General features: G+C 38.5%; 1 protein-coding gene across 1 annotated transcript in view; it reads right to left on the bottom strand.

Annotated features, from left to right (window-relative positions):
- Positions 1-577: 577 nt before the first annotated feature.
- Positions 578-23,831, bottom strand: part of LOC125159883 (cardiomyopathy-associated protein 5-like) — a gene marked incomplete at its 3' end in the record, with an annotated part of 48,302 nt that continues 25,048 nt past the window's right edge. Inside the window, exons 2-4 of the mRNA XM_047848535.1 lie at positions 5,435-16,256; positions 2,205-2,300; positions 578-811 (exon numbers count right to left, since the gene is read on the bottom strand). Coding sequence (XP_047704491.1) covers positions 578-811; positions 2,205-2,300; positions 5,435-16,256 — 11,152 coding nt within the window. The remainder of the gene's footprint in view (positions 812-2,204; positions 2,301-5,434; positions 16,257-23,831) is intronic.

Here is a 23,831-nt window from a genome sequence, read left to right as displayed (position 1 = left end):
ATCTGGTCCCCAGAAGGACCCTTGTAAAAACACTGATGTGTTACATGAAAGAGGTATCACATTATGTCGTCCTTTTGCATGCTGCAAGTGTACTGACATGTTACTCTCAGCCACTGGGTGAGGCTCAGAGGGAATGGTCCCTAGGAGATGTCACTTCAGATTAGGGAGTAGGAGTGGAGAGGACAGGCCCAGGGGCCAGCATGAGGATGCCAGGCACTGGGAGATCAGGCTGGCACCCAAAGGGAAGGCATAGCATGAGTAAGGCTTTCAGGCTGTTTTCCTTCACTCTTAGAAGGTGACCAATCCATGTGACAGAGTGAATGGTTGATGTTGTGACCTGACTTTCATGTATCCTTCAGCTAGATTTGGATGTTAAGACTTTCAGGATTTTCTGGGCCTTTTCCATAAGCATCAGGCATGCCTAATAATCTTTAAATGTCAGAATTACATAAACCCCACAGAGAAATATAAATGATACAAGTGATCTTGGGGAATATTGAAAGATGAATTCTAAAAACTAGACTTGGATGCATAGAGCAGGTGGAGGGTGTCTAGGCCTGTTTTAATTGGTGCTTACAGTCAGGAAAACAGTCTCATCGAGCTCCTCTGCTTCTCTCACGATGCTCTCCAGGGTGTCCTTGGCCGTGTCCATGCTCTGCAGAAAGTGGACCATCTGGTCATGTAAGAACTCCATCTTCTTTTTCTTCACTTCCTCAAAGCTCTGGGCTTTCTCATCATACTGGGCTAAAACTTTCTTCATCATCTCCTCATTCTGTTCTTCTAGCTTTTTCTCATTTTTACTACAGTTTTCCTAAAAAACAAATAAAACAAACAAACAAACAAACAAAAAACCCCACTTTTTAATGAATCACAAAGTGCACGTCTTGCTTCTTTTCTTTTAGGAGAAACACCAGTCTTTTAAAGAACTGAGCTCTGGTGTCTTCATAAGAGAATTTTAGATTATGGGCACAGTCTATGTTTTCAACACATCAAGCCTCTTGGCCATGGTTAGCTTTGCAATAAAATTCACTGTAAGATTATTATCCAGAAGGATTTAGTTAACGAAACAAACAGACAAAAAGATATTTGTGTGGAAGGCTTGCCTACTTGCATTTCCACAGGATAAAACTTGAAGATGGCGTCACAGTGAATGAATGAAGATCCCTGACCTTCGTTTAGTGCCATTTTCACCATTCCATGAAAATCCTTGTGTGAGGAAGGGAGAAGCAAGATACTGGACAGGGCACTACATTCACAAGTGCTCTCCAGGGAGGGGGACAGCTTCCACCACAGTAAGAGAAAGTTTATTGCCCATCTGGCAAATCCAGATACCCACTGGATATAGTGGTTCTCACTACGGGGCTAGTGATAAGGTGATCATATAATTTATCGTCTAAAATGGATACTTGGTGGGGGCATTCGAAATAATTAGCAGGTGTTAAATGATCTAAAACAGGAGTTAAGGAGACTCTTCTCAAGCAAACTAGGGTGAGAGTTGCCCTCATGATAGGGAACGTGGGCACCAGCCTTCTGCAGCAGCCCTCTGCCACGTGTGATTGACAAGTGAGGATATCTGGGCCATTTCTGCATATGGATGGAGATGGCTCCCCACCCCTGCCTCCACTGAGGAGGGAGCAGGGGCCAACAGCTAGGAGGGCATAAATTCATCCAGATAGTGGTACTATGAGAGACACGCATTTGTCCTGGGCATTGGACATCAAGCATTTCTGCAGAGCTAGCCAGTGAAAGACAGGATAGTGGAGCAAGTTAAGAACTCAGATCTGAATTTAAATTTTGACTCTCAACTTACTATGAACTTACTATGACCTTGGGTAATATACTTAACTCTAAGTTTCAGTTCCTTACCTAGAAAATGGGAACAAATTAATAACACCTGTTTCATATGGTTATTGTAAGGATTACATTGGATAAAGCATGCAAAGCATTTGCCCTGTCATTGTAAGCACCTAATAAATGTGTATATGTTTTTAAGGACAAGTCGTTTATCCTTGGAAAGGAAGTAGTTTCACTGATTACACACAGATGGAAGACTTTGAGGACCTTCACTTTTAATGGAATAAAACCAACAATGGCAAACCACAAATGCATACACAATCCCTAATTCAGATTGTTCTGGCTCAGAATTCTTTCCTTATAATGACATGAACAAACCAGGTCAAAGTAAAAGGGTTATGGTAACTTACCTCGATGGTATTAAAAAAAGATTCTATCTCACTAACAAAGGCTTCAATCCTCAGGGACTTTTCTTGTAAATTATCTAGAAATTCTGCTAATTGGACCTGAAGAAAAAAATTTAGATATGGTTGGTATATGACATTTGATAAAATAACTTCAACCAGTGAGCTCTAATTTCCTCATAAATTTAGTACATTTGGTAGAGATTTACTATATGACATTCACTAACAAATCAATCTTTAAATTTTCTTTGCTGCTTCATCTAAATTGACTGTAGATAATTCTGTATGATAAACAATTAGGAGGTTTGTGAGTGAGAGTAATAGAAAGTTTATTTTCTCATGCAAGAGGAAGGAGTTCTTGTTGAGTACAGAAATTCAAAGCATACTTGTCTTAGTAAACCATGGATTTTAATTTTCTCCTTAGTAAAGCCTCAATTTTTTTAAAATTTGAGGCCGAGGTTGGGGGGATGGGCCAGAGAGAGAGAGAGAGAGAGAGAGAGAGAGAGAGAGAGAGAGAGAGAGAGAGAGAGAGAGAGAGAATCTTAAGCAGGCTTCACACTCAGTACCGAGCCTGACTTGGCGCTTATCCTACAACGCTAGGATCATGACCTGAGCCAAAATCAATGGTTGGATACTTAACTGACTGAGCCACCTGGCTGTCCCTAAAGCTTCAATTTTTATACATTGTCTTCTTCAAAGATTGCAGACTTTTTGTTGAACTTGTTCAACTTATCCAAGTAGTCTCCTCACATTTGTGCCAATGGCCTCAGTGTGCCTGGATCACTCTGAGAAGGTGCTCAGAGTGTCACCGGGCCAGGAGCCTAGCATACCAAATAATGGAAACTGTTTACTAAAGAGACCTAAAGGTTGTAATAACCCTTACAGGGTTAAAATACTCAAGAAGTGAAAGCCAGCTAGAAAATGTATGGGTCATGGGGGAAGATGGTAGCTGCCTTAGCCATAGTTATAAACCCTGCTATAACCTATTCAGCTGCCTGGTTCACTATCCACAGAATGATGGAGAAATTGCAAGGATGGAAGCCCCTTCTGGATCTGGCTTCTGCTTCCCTCTATAGCTCTTGCCTCTTTTCCACAAGATCCCAGGCTCCAATCACACAAGCCCCATCTTTCCTTGAACTTTTTCTCACCCATGTGCCTTTTCGTGTGGTATTTCCTGTCTCTAGAATGTCCTCCGTGCCTTGAATGCTGGAAAAACCTCTATCTTACTGAAGGTTCACTCGGTCTTCACCTTCCCTCACCCTCTCAGTCCTACTCTATCATTTGGCTCACTCCCAAAAGGGTCCTTTTTCAAAACACTGTGCTCCCATAATCCTGACTGATTTGGGGAGCCATTAGTCCATCTTCTTTTATTTTTGTTGTCATTCCCAATGATTGGACAGTTTCCAACATGTAATGGGAGGTCAATAAATACTGAGAAAGAAGGAGAGAGTGAATGAAGAAAATAAGTGGCAAAAGATAAGCCACCACAGTGGAGATGGCAGGAAAGGAGAAGCAAGGACCTCAATGATCTATAAAGGCAGTCACCAGTTTCTGACTCATCACAAATGGTCTGCTCACACAAGATGCTAGAGAATTCTCAAGGTATAACTTTAAATTGATTTCTAATTTTTAAAAGTTGTCAACCAACTCTTAATCTTCACAGTTGATTTAATGAAACAAAGCAGGTCTCCCTGGCTTTAGTGAACTAGCTTTCCACTTTTTTTGGTCATACTGTTTAGAGAACATCAGGGGGGAAGAACTTCAAAATGGTTTTAAAGCAGGAGACGTAACCCCTTGATTTTGAACTTTGTTTTAAATTGACAATATTTAGACAGAATTATTTTTTAATTTCTAAAACTCATAGAGATAAATAAAACATAATTAAGAAAGCTAAAAAAAAAATCTAGTCTTTCTGCTGACAGTGCCCAGTAGTTGTCAGTTAGCGAAACCAAGTGCCATCACAGAATGGGGCACATTTCACCAGTGCTAATGCATCCAGAAGCCTGAGATTTCTTTTTTTTTAATTGCCCCATCTTCTACCCCCACATTTTACCAGGTAAAGTTTCAACAAAATTTCACTGTAGAGAAGCATAACCTATGTTAGACAATTGAGAAATTTTAATTTTCTGGGGAAAAAAATGTCAAGATTCTAACATCATTTTTTAAATCAAAATGAGCCTAACAATTATTTAACAGTGACCTGATTGAATAATCATATTGAAAATTGCTACCATTAGCAAGGCACTGGGCCAAGCAATACAGATATACAGCCAAGAGCATAGCTCTGGCATCAGACAGACCTGGGTACCAATCCTAGTCTGTCTTCCATGACCTTGAGCAAATCACTTAAAACAATTTGCACTCATTTCATTGTCTGAAAATTGATGATAATGACAGGGTTGTTGTGAGGAGTAGATGATATCTTGTATGCACAGAATTTAACACAGTGCCTGGCATGTAGCCCGTGCTCAATTCTTGTGATGGTCTGCATTTTAAGATCATTCTGGCTAATGTACTGGAGGATGGTTTGGAAAGACAAGGATAGGGATTCCAGTTAGAAGGCTACTGAAAGTATGTCACAATCTGTAAGACTAAATACTTGACTTCCAATAGTATCTCTGGGGAGAGTATTTATAATTACATGCATTGAGGGTACGTGTTGTGACTAGCTTTTTAACATTGGGAATCTATAGACATAGCCAGAAAGAATGCAGAGGTTTTCCATTTTTAATATCAATTTTACCATAAGGAGGAAATACAGAGAAAACCAAAATTTAAAACGACCATCTTGAGTTTTTTATAAAACTTGCAGTAGTATTGTTCAATGTAATATAAATGTGTATTTTTAAAGAATAATAGTGTAGATAATAGAAAATAAATTGTGTTTTATGCTCAAAAGTACATTTTTCAATTTAAAATCCTTTGGCCCTTTCAGATAATGTTAAGGGCTACTGCCATAAGAGAGGACCCCTCAAAGGCAGTGACCCTGTGTTATTTACACTGGTGTTGCAAGAACCTAGAAAAATGCCTGGCACATAGTGTATACCCAATAAATGTTTGTCAAACTGATCTTAACTAAATGCTTAGGGAAAGAATTCTTAGCTTTCTTTCAGACTATTATGCCTAAATATGAATATATTAAATATTGGTCATTTTTTAAATTGAGAAAATGTTAATTAAAACAAGTTAAGTGTATATGTATTGTCATGTACTTATAAGCTTTAACATCTCTTTACCTTTACAGCACTTATAGCTGTATCAAGTGTTGCAACCTCGTGGTCTTTGTGGGCACCAAACATCTTGTCAACAGCAGAAATCGGGCTTCTGCAAGTGTAACAGTACGTGTCGATCTGGGACTTTTTCAGTTCCTTTTGTTCCTTCTCAGTTGCTAACTCTGATAATTGTTCTTGTTCTGTCCTCTCCCTACCCAACTCCTTCTGTTCAGCAGACGTACTTTGTTCTACCTCACTCACAAATTCATTTTCACTGATGTGTTCGAAGGATTCCTTTCCTTGAGATAACACATCTTCAGGTGTGGATTCTGAATATAGTTCCTCTGATAAAGTGTCTTGAACAACCATTTCATAATTCAGGGATTCAGCAAATTCATACTCATCCTGAACAGGGCTATGGCGGAGACTGTCTTCACTTGGCTCAGGCGGGACTATTACTTTAGATTCTTGCAGTGTTTCTTGAACACAAGTTACGCCAGACGCAAATTCTTCCTCTGGGAAGGACACCTGTACTGGGACATTCAGACTGACTTCTGGACTTGCATTTTCTGCTTCATTACTCTGACTGTTTGTTTCATCTACTCTCTCCAGGACATGATGGGTGTCTTCAAATGGAATCGCATAGCTTACCTTCTGGGTAACCACTGTGACTTCTTCAGTGATGGGAACTTTTCCATGCATAGCTTCATTGTCAAGAGGCCCCACATAGCCTACTGATTCTCCTTCCCTATACATAGCTTTCTGTTCCTCTTCCAGACTCTTCTCCCCCAAAATAGTTCCAAACCTCCCCCAAATTTCCCCTTCTGCAGCTACTGGTTGGTATGAATCATCCTTACCAACTGCTTTTTCTTCCAGACCTTGGCCTTGGTCCTTTTGAGTTACAGATGTGTCATGGAGAATGTCATCTTTTAGTATATACTTCTCAAAATATATTCCTGTTCCATCATCAGTGTCAGAGTTCCTGCTTGGAAATGATGCCTCAGAATTCACACTGTCACCTTCAGAAGCTGTCTCCCCTTCCTTCTTTTTCTCCCCAACTGCTTCTTCATACAGATCCTTGTATAAAAATGCGAGTGCAGGTGGCTCCTCCAGAAGTTCAGGATTAATGGCTTTAGTGGTGGTAGGAAATATCTGGGTTCGTGACAAAACTCCTTCTTCTGCACCAAATAATGGCATCCCAGGTGCCTTTAAGTCCACATCTCTATTTATGCTCTTTGGAACATCTCTGTCAGCTGATTGCTGGATATCCAAATGCTTCCGGGTCTCTGGGTGAGATAATTTGCTGTCGTCCTTTTCCATCCCATAGAAGCTTTCATCTAACTTCAGCAAGTCATATTCATGTTCCAGGGCACTTTCCTCTGAACCTTCTGGGAAAGAGACAGTATCTTCTGTAACCTGCTTTGAGAGTTCCACTTCAACATTTAATTTCCATGGAGCTTTCTGTTTTTCTGGGTCTGGGGAGATGTTATAATCAATCAATGTATATTTTTCAAAATAATCTTCTTCACTAGGAGCTGCGGGCTGATTAAAGGTGAAATCATCAGTTTCTGAATAGGTGGGCATCTCCCCTTCTGTGTTAAAAGATGCCTTTTGTTTATTTTCTTGCAAAGATATAACTTGATCAGAATCTTCTAACTTACTCTTTAATGTTTTATGGCGAGAGACTGCCTCACTATTGTCATGAAGAGATATTGTTTTAAATGAAGCCTTCTCTTTCAAATATTCTAATTTATCTTGCATTTGTTCACTTTCTTCCTGATCAACAGAAGAAATAAATGCAGAAGCATGAATATTCAATATCTCGCAGCCTTCAGAGATAATACTGAAGGCACTCTTTTGATCTTCTGAAAGTCCAGCTGGCTTGCTAGTCATTGTAAATTCTTCATCTTTTACATACGTGTCTTCAGGTTCCTTGGATATTTCTCTAGAAGAAACCATTTTATTAGCATCAATTGATGATGCATCCTTTATAAATCGAGCATAGTTGCTGCTCACTGAAGAGCTTGGTTCATTTACATGGGCATCTTCCACAGCCTCCAAGTGGTGATTTGAAGCAACAACAGATTGTTCAGTCCTTTCAGATGTTACTTCTTTAGATGTTTGAATAGTAATGACTGTATGCCTATCTGGAGTCAATTCTGACCATGGCATTTCTTGTTTCTTCACTGTATCAATTTCTGGATAAGTTCTAGAAACAAGTGTTGGTGATTTTGCAGATGACAACAAAGATGGTGGGGTTTCTAAGCTCATTGTTTCATCAAAAGGATGATCTAAAATCCTTTCAGATTCTTTAGATGGAGATCCTTGTTTCATACTTTCTTTTGTGATATCTATTGAAACACCTTTTGATGGCTCTGACACTGTAACCTGTTCCTTTTCTTCACTGTGACTTGCCACCTCCCTGCTTGACTTTTCCAGTATCAGATTTCCTTCCTTAGGTACAGACTGCTTATCTATTTCTTCATGATAAGAAAGATCCACTGGAAGGAAAGTCTTGGTTTTTTCCACCAATACTTTACTTTCTTCTTTTGGATGTGGTTGAGTTCCTACTGCCCTTGTTTCTCTGATTTCGGGGTGAGCCTCCAAGAGCACAGTTTCTGATTTTTCAGTAACTGATAGAGTTTTAACTAATGAAAGTGGTTGAGTTTCACCTGAAGAATGACTTAAAGAGATATCTGATTCTTCAGGCATAAACCTGGCTACATTCAAGGAATAAGGCTGAATTTCCTGCCACTTTCTTCCTTCTAAAAATGCTTGTGACTGCTTTTGTTTTTCATCTTTCTCCTCCTCCATAATTGTGTATCTTTCTTTGTGGTCTTCATTTTGAGAGACTTGCTGAAGCACAGCTGTGGTTTTTGATTCTTCCAATTTAATAGGGCTAGATCCACGTGCAATTTGTGCCTTCCCCATTTCATTATCTCTAAATTCTAACGGGGCCATAGTTTCTTGCTTTTCTGCCAGCACCTTCTTTTCTGCCAAGGAATGTGATCTGGTTTCCAAGTTACCTTTCTCCTCAGTTGGGCTAACAGACCTGAGTTTAGTTTCCTCTTCATAAATTTTCAAGGAAGTAGGTTTTTGCATTTCTTTCTTCGGTCTGTCTTCAGCCAGATCAATTAAACTGCGTTCAGATTCTTCTACTGGCAAAATTATTGTCTCTGGCTTCTCTGATTCCTTCATGATATTTTTACTTGTGAAGCTAGATGAAGCTGATTTTGGCTGTTGTGGCACCTTATCCACTGCATCAAATGAAAAGCATAATTTTTCTTTTTGATCACTTCTTGGCTCTTCCTTAAGAATAGAAATATTCCAGTGAGATGGAGCAGAAATTTCTGGCTTCTGGGCTCTTTTACTATCAGCGACGTGAAGAGGAACAGCATTTTGTGCTTCTTCCACCATGGATTTCTCACCCATGGGAGAATAAGATTGAATTTCAAGACGTTCCTCACCATCAGCAGAAGTAACTACCGAGTTTAAATCCATTTCTTCTGAATACGCTAGGATTTCTTTTTCCCCATAATCTTCACTAGACACCTCAAGGTTGGATTGGGGCTGTTGTAAAACTTCTACATTTGATAAAAATGTAGTTTTTTCTTTAAAGTCTTGGCTTTCACCAGATTTAACTAAAGTACCTCTGGATTTTTCAGCAGGTTTAAGTTTTGTCTCTGGTAACAGATGATCAGTTGGCGTCTTGGTTGCATTAAAGTCAGCTGGAGCTGCTCCTTCAGACTTCAGTGTCGCAGGCACTGCTTTTTCTACAGATGGACTTGGCTGAGTTTCTAAATCTTTTTCAGCAACTCTGTCATCTGGAGTCCTTGATCCAAAAAACAAACTGGACATCCATGATAAGATTCCTTTCTTTCCCTTCTCCTCAGAAAGGCCTCGCTCAACTGCCTTTGGCTGCTTAGGCAATTTTTGTGTTGCCTCAGATGGCTCTGCAGATTGAGGTTCTTCATTTTCTTGGATCGAAGAGAGGAGTTTTACTGGTGTGGGTGTTTTCACTTCGGGTGCTGGTTTCCCTCTCTCATTAACATCTAAAACCTTTGACTGAATCGTTTTTTCTTTTTCTAATGACTTCTCTCCAGGTAAAGAAGATATACTCCTGTGCGCTTCTTTTTCACTGTCCAATGCAGATTCTGCCTCTTCTGCCAGGAAAGGGGCTGCTTTGGAGGGAGAGGGAATGGTTTCTGATTTGATCAGTTCCACTGATGGGCCAGACACTCCTTTCTGGAGGATTCTTTCGGAAGGTAGGTTGATTTCTTCCTGGCTGCCTTCTTTGCAAGGCCTGGACAATTCTGCATTTGCTTTTTCCACTGTCAAACTTTCACTCCCCATGAAAGAAAAGATCTGCTTCCTCTCTGCTTCGTTTCTCTCTACACTTCCAGTTGGAACTAAAGATTTTGGTTTGGGGGCCAGCTTTGTTTCTTCCGAAGAGTAAGTTTTAGTTGATAAGGTCTCTATGTCACTACTGAAGGTACTGAGAGTAGATACTGGGTCTTGTAATGATACAGGAGATACTTCAGCAGAATGTGGCAGAACCTGCTTTTTGGTTTCACATGTGTGGTCTTTATCTGGCACAACAGTCTTAAGCTGTCCTGTCATCAAATCATTACTGCCAGAGGAACCCAGCTGCACAGATCCTGATATTCTTTCTTCATGTTGACTTGCCAGATCCCTTTCTGGCTTTTCTAGTATCCAGCTTTTATCCTTTGGAAAAACAAGGGCCTCTTTCACTTGTGTTTCTTTAACATCTTCAGGCTCATTTGTTGTAAGTGATTTTGATTCTTCCAAAGGCAAATTCTCTTTCAGAAATAAAAATTGTTTAACTCCCAGATCTTGTTTATCTGCAAAAGATGTGCTTATATCAGGTAATTTAACAGCTTGTTCTGAATGAAGTGCTTTTCCTGGCTTCTCTTTTTCTACAAGGAGGTCGGAAGAAACAATCTTAGATGGATCTGTTATACTCTGGGGCACACGGAATGAATTTGGTTGGTCTGTTTGTTCATTTAATTTTGTTTCAATATGTCCTATCACTTGTGTCTTCAAATTTCCTGTTGACAGTAATGGGTTTATTTCCTGTTTTTCTCCCTCTTTAATGTCGGCTGAATGGTTCAATTTCTCTGATGATGGTTTTAAAGAAAAAGAAAGTGGCTGAAGCTCTTTGGGGCTGTCTCCTTCAACTAGAGGGTCCAATGCTTCCTTTGATCCTAAGCTGACTACCTTGGGAGAGAAAGATTTAAGTTCTTGAATCTGTGGTTCCTTCCTAAGGTATGATGAAACTTCTGGAATTTCAGGGTGGACTGTAGCTGACACATGACGTTCCCTGTTTTCTTCTTTTCCTTCTCCTCTACTCCTAAGTTCAGTGAGGCTCTTTTCTAAGACAGAATCCCCTGTTTCGGTTATGGGAGATTTTATGTGTTTTGTATCTATGGATCCATCTTGCCCACCTAAACTATGAATGACTTCTGACCCAGTGCTCAGTAATTCTGATACTTGGTATGGCTTGTCTTTCTTTTCAGGTTCCAAAGAGAGCTCTGCCAGAACAAGATCTTGTCTTTCTGATGGGAAATTTCCCCACGCTGTAGAAGATGGCTCTTCTGCCTCTTTGTTCTTATCATCTCCAAGGGTTGGAGTTAAATCTTCTGATGCTAAATTTTCCAATGCAGGAGAACTTTTTATTTCCTCATTTTTGCATTCTGGGGCTGTCTGTTTGGGTGCAGGTGACATGTTTTGTGAGGAAAAAAGTTTGGTTTCTTTTTCCTTTACCTCACTACCTTCGTTGAGCAAAAGCACATGTTCAGGCCCTGACACTTCTGAGGCAGACAGAGAATTCTTTTTCTCTGGTAAAACCAGTTGTTCAGAGTCCAGGACTGTAGAAAATGAAACACCTTGTTCATTTTCCACCCTCTCTTCTTTAGTTACATCTGAATGTTGACAAGACAATGCTTTTATTATTGGCAACCCAGGTTTAACTTCTTCAGTTTCTACCTTGGACAAAGAATGCACTGGTACAGAGGATATTCCTGCAGGTGAATCAAGTCTAATTTCTTTCTCTGCTTCTGACCAAGCTGGACGTTCAGATGTAGCCATTTCAGTAGAAGAACTAATTTTCAGTGCTACCTTTTCTTCTTTAAGAAGTGGATGTTCATCTGTCGACGTCACCAGTGGTGGCAAATCACTTCCTAATTCACTCTTTTCTACTTTTGTTAAGACTGGATGTTCTAGAGGGGTGGTAAAAGAGAAATCTGTTGGGGTTTCTTCTTTTGTTAACTTAGTTAAGCCTGAGTCATGCTTAGTTACAGATGTTGTGGTTAATGAACAACTAGGTTCAATTTCTTTCTTTATTTCTTCCGGAAATTCTGGTGCAGGTGGTTCATGTTCAGTTCCCTTTTGCACTCCTGGTGGAGCTGAATGCAGCACTCTAGATGTATCAGTTATTTTAGAGTCATGTTTCACTTGTGTTTTCACTGCTGATAAAATCTCAGGTCCAGATAAAGATGTGTCCTTTAGAGGTGAATATGATTTTATTACTTCAGGTTCGTTCTCTGACAACATTCTCTGTTCTAGTTCAGATGTCACAGTTGGAGCTAAATTAGGTTTCACATCCTTCTTTGGCTCATCTACCAAGTCAGGAAGAACTGAATATTTCATCCCAGACCCTAGAACATTTGGAGGCTGAGGCTCCATTTCTTGATCCCGTGATACATGTGCTGTAGCTTCTTGAGAATCAGGCACAATTTCTTCCTTACTTTTAACTTTTAACAAAGCCATCTGTTCATTTGCAGCTTTTGGAGTGAGTGAAGCTTTGAGTTCTTGTTCCTCCTTAAGTGCATGAACTGAATCAGGTGAAGCTGAATATTGAGATGAACACACAACAGGCTTGGTGTCTTCCTTTACCGTAAATGATTGTTCAGGTAAAGAAACTGGTCTTGCAGCTACTGATGAAATAGTCTGAATTTCTCCCTTATCCATTTCACTGGTTAAATATGATGGAATCAAATCCTCAGAGTCAGGTTCTAAAAATGCTCGAGTTATCTGCTCCTGTGCCAAAATGAGATATTCAGATACAGGTCTTGAGATTGTTTGAGCATCTGGCTGAACTTCTGTGATCTTTCTTTTATTTGCTGAAGGTGGCAAACTCGAGTCTTCAGGTGCAGACAGTGAAGGGGAAGGTTTGGCTTGTTGCTTCTGTGATGAACTGAGGTGCTCAGGTACAGGTGTAGCAGCTGTTGGTGCAATGTCTTCCTCACCCGCTTCTGAAAAGCAAGAGTATCCTGAGGCAGATATTGTAGTTACCAGTGAATCATGCTCAAATTCATTTTTCTTTGTTTCTGGGATTCTATATGGTGGAATTGAAACTTGTGATGCTGAGTCTGGAGAGAAAAGTTCAACCTCAGTGTCTTCATCTGACAAAATAGTGTGTTCAGATGGTGATGTTAAACATATTGGAGAATCGCATTCAAATTCTCTTTTCTCTATTTCCTGAGTTGCATAGGGTGAAAATGAGAATTCTGACACAAATGCTGAGTCTGGAGAAAAGGGTCCAATGTCTTCTTGCTCTTCTTCTGAGAAATTCGTGGGTGAGGAGACCCCTTTTAGATTTAAAGGGGGTATCTGGATAATTTCTTCCTCCTGTGATTCGGGTGTTGCATATGGTGGTACTGAAACTTCAGAAGTTGAGGTGGAAGAGGGTGTGTATCGCTCAATTTCTACTGTCTCTTCTGATAGGACAACATGTTCAGATGGAGTGGCTGAAAGTGGCGGGGACTGGCATTCAGAAGTCTGCTCAGTTGTGGATGGTAGGAGAGAGTGTTCAGACACAGAGGCCACATCTAGGGAATACAATCCAGTGTCTTCCTTCTTTTCTTCTGACAAAATCATGTGCTCAGAAACACCTTTTGATTTTAATGGGGACACATCATCAATTATTTTCTTTGGGGATTCCTGCATTGCATTTGATGGAACTGCATATTGGGAAGTCAATGTTGAATCCGGTGTGAAACACCCACTTCCTAGGTCCTCTTCTGACAGGACTGCCTGTTCCAGTGTAGCAATTGAAAACAGTGGGGACTGGCATTCAGAAGTTTGCTCGGTTATGGATGGTGGAAGAGAGTGTTCAGATACAGAGGCCACATCTGGGGAATATGGCCCAGTGTCTTCCTTTTCTTCTGACAAAATCATGCGCTCAGAAACATGTCTTGATTTTAACGGGGACACAACATCAATTATTTTCTTTGGGGATTCCTGCATTGCATTTGATGGAACTGCATATTGGGAACTCAATGTTGAATCCGGTGTGAAACGCTTACTTCCTAGGTCCTCTTCAGACACGACCGCCTGTTCCAGTGTAGCAGTTGAAAACAGTGGGGACTGGTATTCAGAAGTTTGCTCAGTTATGGATGGTGGAAGAGAGTGTTCAGATACAGAGGCCACATCTGGGGAATATGGCCCAGTGTCTTCCTTTTCTTCTGACAAAATCATGCGCTCAGAAACATGTCTTGATTTTAATGGGGACACAACATCAATTATTTTCTTTGGGGATTCCTGCATTGCATTTGATGGAACTGCATATTGGGAACTCAATGTTGAATCCAGTGTGAAACACTCACTTCCTAGGTCCTCTTCTGACAGGACCGCCTGTTCCAGTGTAGCAGTTGAAAACAGTGGGGACTGGCATTCAGAAGTCTGCTCAGTTGTGGATGGTGGGAGAGAGTATTCATATTCAGAGGCCACATCTGGGGAATATGGTCCTGTATCTTCCTTCTCTTCTGATAGAATCACATGCTCAGAAACACCTGTTGATTCTAATGGGGGCTTATGGTCAATTGTTTTCTTCAGTGACTCTTTTGTTGCCTGTGATGGAGTTGAATATTCAGAAGCAGATGTGGAATCTGGTGTGTAATATCCACTTTCTGAAGCCTCTTCTCCAGACAGGACCACATGTTCTGAGATAGCTGCTGAAAACAGTGGGGACTGGCATTCAGAAGTCTTCTCAGTTGTGGATGGTGAGAGAGAGCGTTCAGACGCAGCGGCCAAAGGCCCAAATTCCTCATTCTCCTCTTCTGAAAAAACTGCATGCTCAGATATACCTTTCACAGTGGATGGAGGAACTGGCTCAACTTCTTGCTTCTCTGGTTCATGGTTCAAATCCTGTGGGACTGAATATTCTGATACAAAAGCAGAATCAGTAGAAACAGACTCATTTTCCTCTCTTTCTTCCTCAGATGAAGCAACATATTCAGGTGTTGATGTTTTCAGTGATGGTAAAGTGATCTCCTCTTCTTTCCGCTCCACTTCAGGGGCCAAATATGATGGGAAGGGCTTCTCAGAAATAGATGGACTTTCTGGGTATTCAAGTTCTATGATCTCTTCTTCCACTAAATTAGAATCTTCAGACTCAGGGGTAGTAGCTATTGGTAGAGAAGTTTCTATTTCTTTCTTTGATTCCTCTAATACTGGAGGTTCAGAAAGAGAAATGGATGGCTCAGGCACATTTTCTTCCTCCACTCCTTTGACATCAAGATGAGGAGGGCTCCATTTTTCAGAGACTGGTTCTGCCCTTTCTTTTGAAGTCAGGTCCACCCCTTCTGTCTCTGGGCCAAAATCCTCCTGGATGGATGCTGCCAGACCTGGTAAACCTGTTACCCACGAAACCTTTTCTGCCTCCAATGAAATGGAATGGTCAGCAGAATACACATCTTCCTTCTTTACCTCATCCACTGAAGGTGGTGAGACTGAAGAGTCATACTCTGATGTCACAATTTCTTGTGAATCAGGCTCAAATTCTTCCTTTGCTCTTCCCAGGAACCCAGTTGTAGATGTATCAGGTGTAAGAGGGGAAGACTCCATTTCACGGAGTTTTGTTTCATCGCCTGGTTGTTGTGGCACTAACTGTGGAGGGCTGAGCTGTGTTTCTTGTTCTGCTGTGTCATTACTTGCATAAGAGGAAACTGTGTGCTTGGTGGCAGATGTGGCCTTTAGGGGAGAATCAACGTAAATTTTCTTTTCATCTTCATGACTGAATGAGGAGGTCGAGGACTCTGATCTTTTGGAGAGTACACCTCTCCAGGGTGAAGCAAGCCCTTTTACTTTATCATCTTCTATGCTTGGGGCTACTAATTTGCCTGTTTTGGAAACTAAGTTAGAATCACGATTGCTCAAATCTGGCTCTAGACTAATGGATGCATCTTTCCCCCTCCTATAATGTATTTCTTTAATTACATAACCCTTTGGCAATGTTCCATAAAATTGTAGAGGAATTAATTCTTCTTTAACAGAATTAAACATCTTAATTTTATATTGTACTGTTCCTATGTAAACTGGCCTTAACACTAAGGGCTTGTGCTCTTTGTATATTGCCCCAGTAATAGGAGGTGTGTTTGAGGTGGTCTTCTTTTTTCTTATTTTATCATGAACGCCACTAGATGACTTCTCTTTCTGACTGTTTAGTACCTGGCTTTCTGAAATTAAAAGATTATCTTTTGTATTTGCTGGAACATCCTGAGATTCAAAAGAATTTCTCTTTTTGTTGCCTTTCCGACGCAATGATGGTGAGCCACGCTTTGACCTAGGTGTTCTTTTCCGAACCTTTTTAACTTCATCCACAATAAAGGAAACATTCCCTGGAGAAGAATTCATAGTTGACCCTTCCAGACTACATACACCAGAAGTCTGACTTTCTTCCAAGGCCCAAGGAGTAGAAGACCTGCTTGAATTGGTCTCCCAGGTTATTCCACTGTCTTCCCGTTGAACTGTCACCATGGAAAAGGAGGGGTCATTTATGATACACTTCTGCTTGGTCTTGCCCTCTTCATCCTGGTCTGATAATCTAAAGTAAGTAATAATACTATTAATAATCACATGTATATTAATAATAAATAATAATATTAATTACATATAGAAATAGTAAATATCCTATTCTTACTAGGTGGATGGGCTAATGTGAAATTAAAGTATACAGATAAGTATTGCCATCTATATCAAAAATAAGGAGGTATACAAAATAAAATTTAAAACTCTAAGTCAGAATATGAAATATAATAACACATTTCAGGCTGGAATGATTCAGTTCACCACCTACCCTTATCAGGATTGCCCCCCTGACCTCCTGGGCTTACCCAGTCACTCAGGCTTACTCTTTGGGCGCAAGGACCTTCAAAATGGCACTTGCATCTGTGTCCTTTCTGTTACTACTACGACCACCCTGACCTTTATCATGTCATCCCTAGATTTTTTCATTAGCTTCCTAACTGGTCAGCTGGCATAATGTTTACCTCTTACCCTCCCCATCCTCACCCTACCCTACTCCTCTTTCCACACCAACTTCACTAAAAATTTTCATCATCACACTGCTTGCTCAAAAGATATCAGTAGAGGGGGACCTGGGTGGCTCAGTCAATTAAGTGTCCAACTCTTGATTTCACAGTTTGTGGATTCAAGCCCCACGTTGGGCTCTGCAATGATCATGCGGAGCCTGCTTGGATTCTCAGTCTCTCTCTCTCTGCCTGTGCTTGCTCTCTCGTGCCCTCTCTCTCTGTCTCTCAACTCTCTCTCTCTCTCTCTCTAAAAATACATAAACTTTAAAAATATCAGTAAATTCCTCATTCCTCAGTAAATTTTTTTCTACCTGTAGAAAAAAAATTCAAAATACTTAACTCTTTGATCCCTAGCTGACATTATTTCCGAGTACCAACTGTTACCTTATTCATACCTGGTACATTTCTGTTTTAACTATATAATTTCCTGTCCAGTTAATATATTGTGTGGACTCTGAGTATGAGCCATACAGGGAAAATATAGAGATACCCTAAAAAAACAGCCTGTGGGCGGCACTTTCCTCATCTGTGAGCCAGGGATCATAATAGAACCTACCTCTCGGGGCTGCTGTGAGGATTAAATTAGTTAATACACACGAAATGCTCAGGAAAAGTGCCTGGCATATAGTTAGTGCTCACTAAACACTATCTGTAATTAAGGCTTCTACACAATCATTGGAGTAGAGACCTAGGGAGCCTTGGCAAGGTCATTTTCAACTGCTACAGGTGTTTGAAAAGGTGATCTCTTTGGACTGCTCTCATGTGTCTCAAGACACAACTGGCTTTGGCTGCCCCTTCAATTGCCATTGGGCTCCTATCTCAGAGTCTGCAGTACTTTTCTCTGAAATTTTCTTATACCTTTTCCTTTCTGGTGCTCATGTTGTTCCTCCACTTAAATTCTCACTCTACCTTTTCTGCACACCTAAATTCTATCTCCTCTTCAAGGCTTATTTTAAAAACCTCCAGTGTTACTATTCCTGATCAATTCAGCGATCCTGTTTGCCAATACTTCATAAACATTAAGTTCAAGATTAAAACTCCAAGGGTTATATCCTTCTAGGAATATGGCTATAATTTGAGATAAACACAAACTACTGACTGACATATGCCTTTCTACAACAATAAAAACAAAACCAAAAGCCTTTCTATACAAAAAGACACTAAGTATTAAATTGAGTCACTTTTTGAAAACATACACAGTTAGGATTTAGGTCCCTTACTAATAATTTTTAATCATCAGTCACTGCTTATGCCAGTGGTTCTTAACTCTGGATATATTTGAGAGCCACCTGTAGGAAGTTTTTTAAAAATACTGATGCCATCCTATACCCCTCCCGGCAGAGACTCTGATTTGACTTTACTAGGGTAGGGTCTCAGTTTTTCTGTGTTTTTAGGTTTTAAAAGCTTCCAAGTGACACCAGTCTAAAGCAGAGTTAAAAATCACCAGCCTACACAATCCTAACTATGAAATTTAAATAGTACATGCCTTTCTCACTTACTTCGAACACTTCCTAATTTGTTAGGTGAGGCTGAGGGCCAAGACCATAAATTCTTGCAGTTACATTCTACCCCCCTTTCTTAAACCTCAGAGTTTCCCCAACAGTCTGCAGCAAAGGGTGTATGGACCGCTGAGATCCTGATTTCCCTAACTCTCATCACAGCTAGGCAGAACCCCTGCCCTGCTGGTCTTCAACAGCAAGAAGATTCATCCATTCATCCATTCATCCCAGTGCACTGTAAGTGATTTCACTCCCTATATATGCCATGAGTGCAAAGGGCTGGAAAGCAGTGGGAAGAACTACTTTCTCCATTTCCTTGGCAACTCTTCTCTCACTTATTTGCTTTGGTATAAAACCACTGAACTTAATTAGGAATTAACACTCTATCTTGGTTTTGGATTGAATCTTATTTTAAAATGTTTTTTTTTCAGGCTATTTACATACCTAATTAAAGTTATTCCTCAGAATTTTCAATTCCTTCTACCCTTCTCCCTTTAGCTTTTAAGAGAAGCAGGATGAAATTAAAAATTAAGGTTATGACATGCATCTGAGAAGTCAGCATTTTGAGACCCCATGACTATAGTAGTATTATAAAACCAATTATAAATTCAATTTAGAGTTAATTATTGATTGTAAATTTAATGTACTCAACTGGAGAAATTTTCATTACTAGCGAGGATGAGTTCACGGGTGCTTAGCAGAATACCCAAATGGTGATCCTAAGAAGACAGAGCCCTACTGAGGTGATTTCATTCATTCATTCATTCATTCATTCATTCATTTCTCACTTAACAAACTTTTGTTGGGTTTAAATACTAGGAATACAAATATAAAGACACAGAATCTTCTCTCAAGAAATTAAAAATCTAATAGGGAGACAGAACTAAACATGTTAACACAGTGTGATTAGTATTATTCTAGAAGACATGCGAGATACAATGACAATATAAAGAAGAGAAGACTTTACAAAGGAAAGATACTTGAGTTGGATTTTGAAGAATAAATAGGAGTTTGCCAAATGGATGAGGAGTGGAGGTGGTGTGAGGATGGAGAGGTTATTCCAGGAAAATGTCACAGAATATGCAAAATGTACATATGAATAAATCAGCCTGGCTCACTGAAAAACCCAAAGTATTTTGGGATGTCTGGATTTTTGGAGAGAAGCAAAGGAATAGAAGAATGACAGAGCCAACAGGAATCAGAGAATGACTATATTAGCATGTGTAAAGCCAAAGCCCAAGTATTCACATTACACTCAGTCTAAAAAAATAATTTCCCTTAATAGAAGATAAATGGTCCGCATAGAGTTCAGAAATATATTTCTTGTTCAGGAACACAAGTGTTCTCATCTATGCAAAAATGTATACATCATCTTCTCATAGTTAATGGATATTGGCTATGAACATCATCTCATTCATTCTCCTCTGATTCTCACAAAGTTCTCATTATTACCTGGCTTCCGATGTAGAAGACCGACACATCTCAATGACCTGTGTATGTAGCTCACTTACTTGTTACATTGAGCAAGGAGAAGGTTTACCAGGTCTGAGTTAGATCAAGAAAAATATACTTGAGGCCAGAGCTGAGTGCCACAGTCTCCTCCTTCCTTTTGATAAGCTTTATCTGATTAAGGAAGTTTCCTTCTATTCCCATTTGTTAAGAGGTTTTTTTACACAATGAATGAATGCTACATTTTATTAAGCAATTTTTTATACCGCTATGGAGATGACCATATCTTTTATTCTATTAATGTAAGGAATTATAATGATTGATTTCCAGATGTCAAGCCAACCTTGAATTCCTGAAATGATGACATGTGTTTGTGATGTATTATACTTTTTATATAATATTGGATTTTGTTTACTAATACTTTGTTTAGGAATTTTATTCCTGTGTTCATGAATAAGTGACCTATAATCTCTTTTCTTACAATGTGCTTGTCAGGTTTTCATATCAAGATTGTGCTGCCTCAAAAAACAAATTAGGAAATGTTCTCTCTTTCAGTATTCTCTGGAAGAATTTGTGGAAGATGGTATTATTTCTCCCTTGAGCATTTGGTAGAATTTATTGGTGAAGTCATCAAGGCCTGAAGTCTTCTTTGTGGTAAGGTTTCTAATTAATAATTTATTTAATAGTTTGTGTCTACCTGGAATTTCTGTTTAGTTTTGTGTCCATTTTAGTAGGTTGTATTTTTCTAAGAATTGGCCTATGAACCTAAATTTTAAAAAGTCATTGGAGTTAAATTATTCATAACGGGGCACCTGGATGGCTGAGTCAGTTAAGTGTCTTGCCTTTGGGGCTCAGGTCATGATCTCACAGTTCGTGAGTTAGAGCACCACGTCGTGCTCTGTGCTGTCAGTGCAGAGCCTGCTTGGGATTCTCTCTTTCCTTCTCTCTGCACCCCTCTTCTCTCTCTCTCTCAAGAATAGATAAATAAACCTTAAAAAATAAACAAATAAAATGTTATCCATTTTTTTTCATTATTGATATTGGTTATTTCTATCTTCTCTCTTTTTTTTTCTTTATAAGAACAGCCAGAGGTTATTACTTAGTAATCTTTTTAAATAAAGTTTGGCTTTATTGATGTTTCCTATCTCATAAATGTCTGCTTTTTATTATTTCCTTTCTTTAACTTTTTTTTCTAATGTATTAACTGAAGGCTGTGTATTTCTCTTTCAAAAACGGTTTTGATGTATCACATAAAAGATTGTATATATATTTTCATTATTATTAATCTCAAAATATTTTTGAATTTCCACTATGATTTCTAATCTGACACAGTGATTATTTTAAAATATATTTCTCAATTTCAAAATACAGGGGGATTTCCTAGTTATTTTCTTGTTAGTGCTTTCTTTGCATTGCAGCCAAAGAATTTATTTTATATTAAGTTACACTTTAAAATTTGTTAAGAATTGTTTTATGGATATTTGGCCAAATTTTGGGGGTGGTTTTGTTTTTAATATTTGTGTGTTCTTGAAAAATGCATGTGTCCTGCAGTCTCTCAGCAACATTTTATATTGGTCCAGTAAGTATGACTTATTCATTGTCTTATTCAAATTTTTTATCTTTAGTGATGTTTTGTCTGTTTTTTTCTATTAGCTGAGAGAGAGCTATTAAAATTTTATATTATAATTATGAATTTGTCTCTCTTTGTAGTTTATCAATATCTGATTTATATATTTAAAGCTATGTTATTAGATACAAATAAATTTAGAATAGTTATATCTTTCTGGAAATAGTAACTTTGAATCATAATGAAATGTTCCCTTTATCTGTAAATGATGATTTTTGCCTAGGGATGCTGTGATACTAATATAGTTGTACTTAGATATTAATAAAACTATACCAGCTTGGTTTTGATTAATTTTTACATGGTATATCTTTTTGCATTTTTACTTTTAGCCTTCTTATATCCTTATATTTTAGATGTGTCTCTTACCAGTAGCTCAAAGATTTTTTTTTAAATAAACTCTGACAATTTAAATGCAGCACTTAGTTCATTTAAACTTACTATAATTACCAACATAATTATCATATATTTGGGGTTAAGTCTTCTTTGTTTTCTATTTGCACTACCTATTCAATGTCCCTTTTTCTCTTCTTTCTTGCCTTATTTTCCTTTGAATATTTATTATTATTCCATTTTCCCTCTCTATCAGCTTGGCAGTTACATTTTACTGTTCTTTTAGTGATTACCCTAGAGATTATAACATGCATCCTTGACTCATTAATGCCTAACACAAATTGGTATTTCTGTTTTTTCCAAAACAACACAAAGACTATAAACCAATTGAATTTCAATTTACATGCTATTGTAATTATATTTTAATTCTACAAATGTTTTTAAATCCTGTGTACATAACTTTACTATTATTTTAATTTGTTTAAGTTTATTTATTTGAGTGAGAGAGAGCACAAGCAGGGAAGGGGCAGAGAGAAGGAGAGAAAGAATTCCAAGCAGGCTCTGTGCCATTAGCACAGAGCCAGATGCAGGCCTCAAACTCACAAACTGTGAGATCATGACCTGAGGCGAGATCAAGAGTCAGATGTTCAACCAACTGTGCCACCCAGGAGCCCCTGCTTTATTATTATTTTAAAAGGTCGGTATTCATTTAGATTTACCTAGATACTGAATCTTTTTATTGTGTTTCATTCCTTTCTGCACCCCAAAATTCCATCTGGAATTACTTTCCTCCTACCTGAAGAATTCCATTTAATATTTCCTTTAGTGTGAGCCTGCTGGTGATAAATTCTCTTTATTTTTTTTTTTTTTTTTTAAGTCTTTTACACTTCCATTCTTGAAGAATATTTTTTTAGGGCATAAAATTCTAGATTGGCAGGTATTTTCTCTCAATACTTTAAAAATAGCATTCCACTGTCTTCTATCTTCCATTGTTTCATTGATAAATCAACTGTTAATGTAACTGCTTTTCTGAAGGTATTCTGGAGTACTTCTCCCCATCATCACTCTGCTATTTTTAGGATCTTGTTGTTGTCTTTAGTTTTCAGAAGTTTTACTATCTTGTGCTTAGGAATCTTATCCTGCTTGGAGTTTTTATGGCTTCTTGAATCTGTATATTGATGTCTTTCACCATTTTTGAGAAATTCTTAGCCATATTCTGTTCAAATATTACTTCTGTCCCTTGTCTCTCCTTTTTCTAATATTCCAACTTTTCATATATTACAATTTCTCATTGTGTCTTACCTGTGCTTCATTTGAATGTTTCTTTTACTCTATCATTCAGTACATTCATTCTGTCTTCAGCTATGTCTAAACTGCTACTAAAATCATCAAATATTTCATTGTTATTGTATTTTTCACTTCTAGGGTTTCCATTCTTTTGTTTCCAGTCCTCTGACAAAGTTCTCAATCTTGTCTTTTATTTCCATGTCCACCTCTCCCTATAAATAAGTTAAGCATTACATAAGCATCACCCTCCCCCAGGAGCCCTTGTCTTCCTATAGCAGTCCAGCCAATGCCCTGAATAAGTAAGAATTTCTGTGGGATAAGTACTTGAAGGATTTGTGTATTCTGCTACTTCTCCATCTCTTTAAATTTTTCCCAATAAACCCTAATTTATATTTTCATTGTGTGACATACTAACCCCTTTGTATAGTGAGGAGGGGATATGATACCCCCCGAATTGTGTTTTGGTATGCTTGCTGGTAATATTCTCATATCTTGTTGTTAAATTGATGTATTTTCTAAATTTATTTTGTGTGTGTGAGTTGTATTAGTATAAATCAGTTCTCAAGAGATAAATTTTATTAAATGTGCTGGAAAAATCTAACTTCTAAAGTTCCAAAATGAAGGATAAAATTCTGGAATATGACCATATCAAAAAAATTCTTGTGTTCACAATTTAGCAGTGATCACCCTCCTTAGATATACCCTGTCTCTTCATTTCTACACTTTAGCTGAAAGAGAGACTAATAACTTATTGAAAATTAAATTATTGGTCATGAATGGAAAGAGCCTTGTGGTTTTATAACATTTTTCATTTTACAAGTGAGAAAAACCAAAGAAAGGAAATACACATATATCCAAATTGAAAATTTTAAAGAGGAAAATGGCTAACCATTGAA

The sequence above is a fragment of the Prionailurus viverrinus genome, unplaced genomic scaffold (genome assembly GCF_022837055.1).
Source record: "Prionailurus viverrinus isolate Anna unplaced genomic scaffold, UM_Priviv_1.0 scaffold_80, whole genome shotgun sequence".
Classification (NCBI taxonomy): domain Eukaryota; kingdom Metazoa; phylum Chordata; class Mammalia; order Carnivora; family Felidae; genus Prionailurus; species Prionailurus viverrinus.
This window is presented reverse-complemented; position numbering and strand designations above follow the sequence as displayed.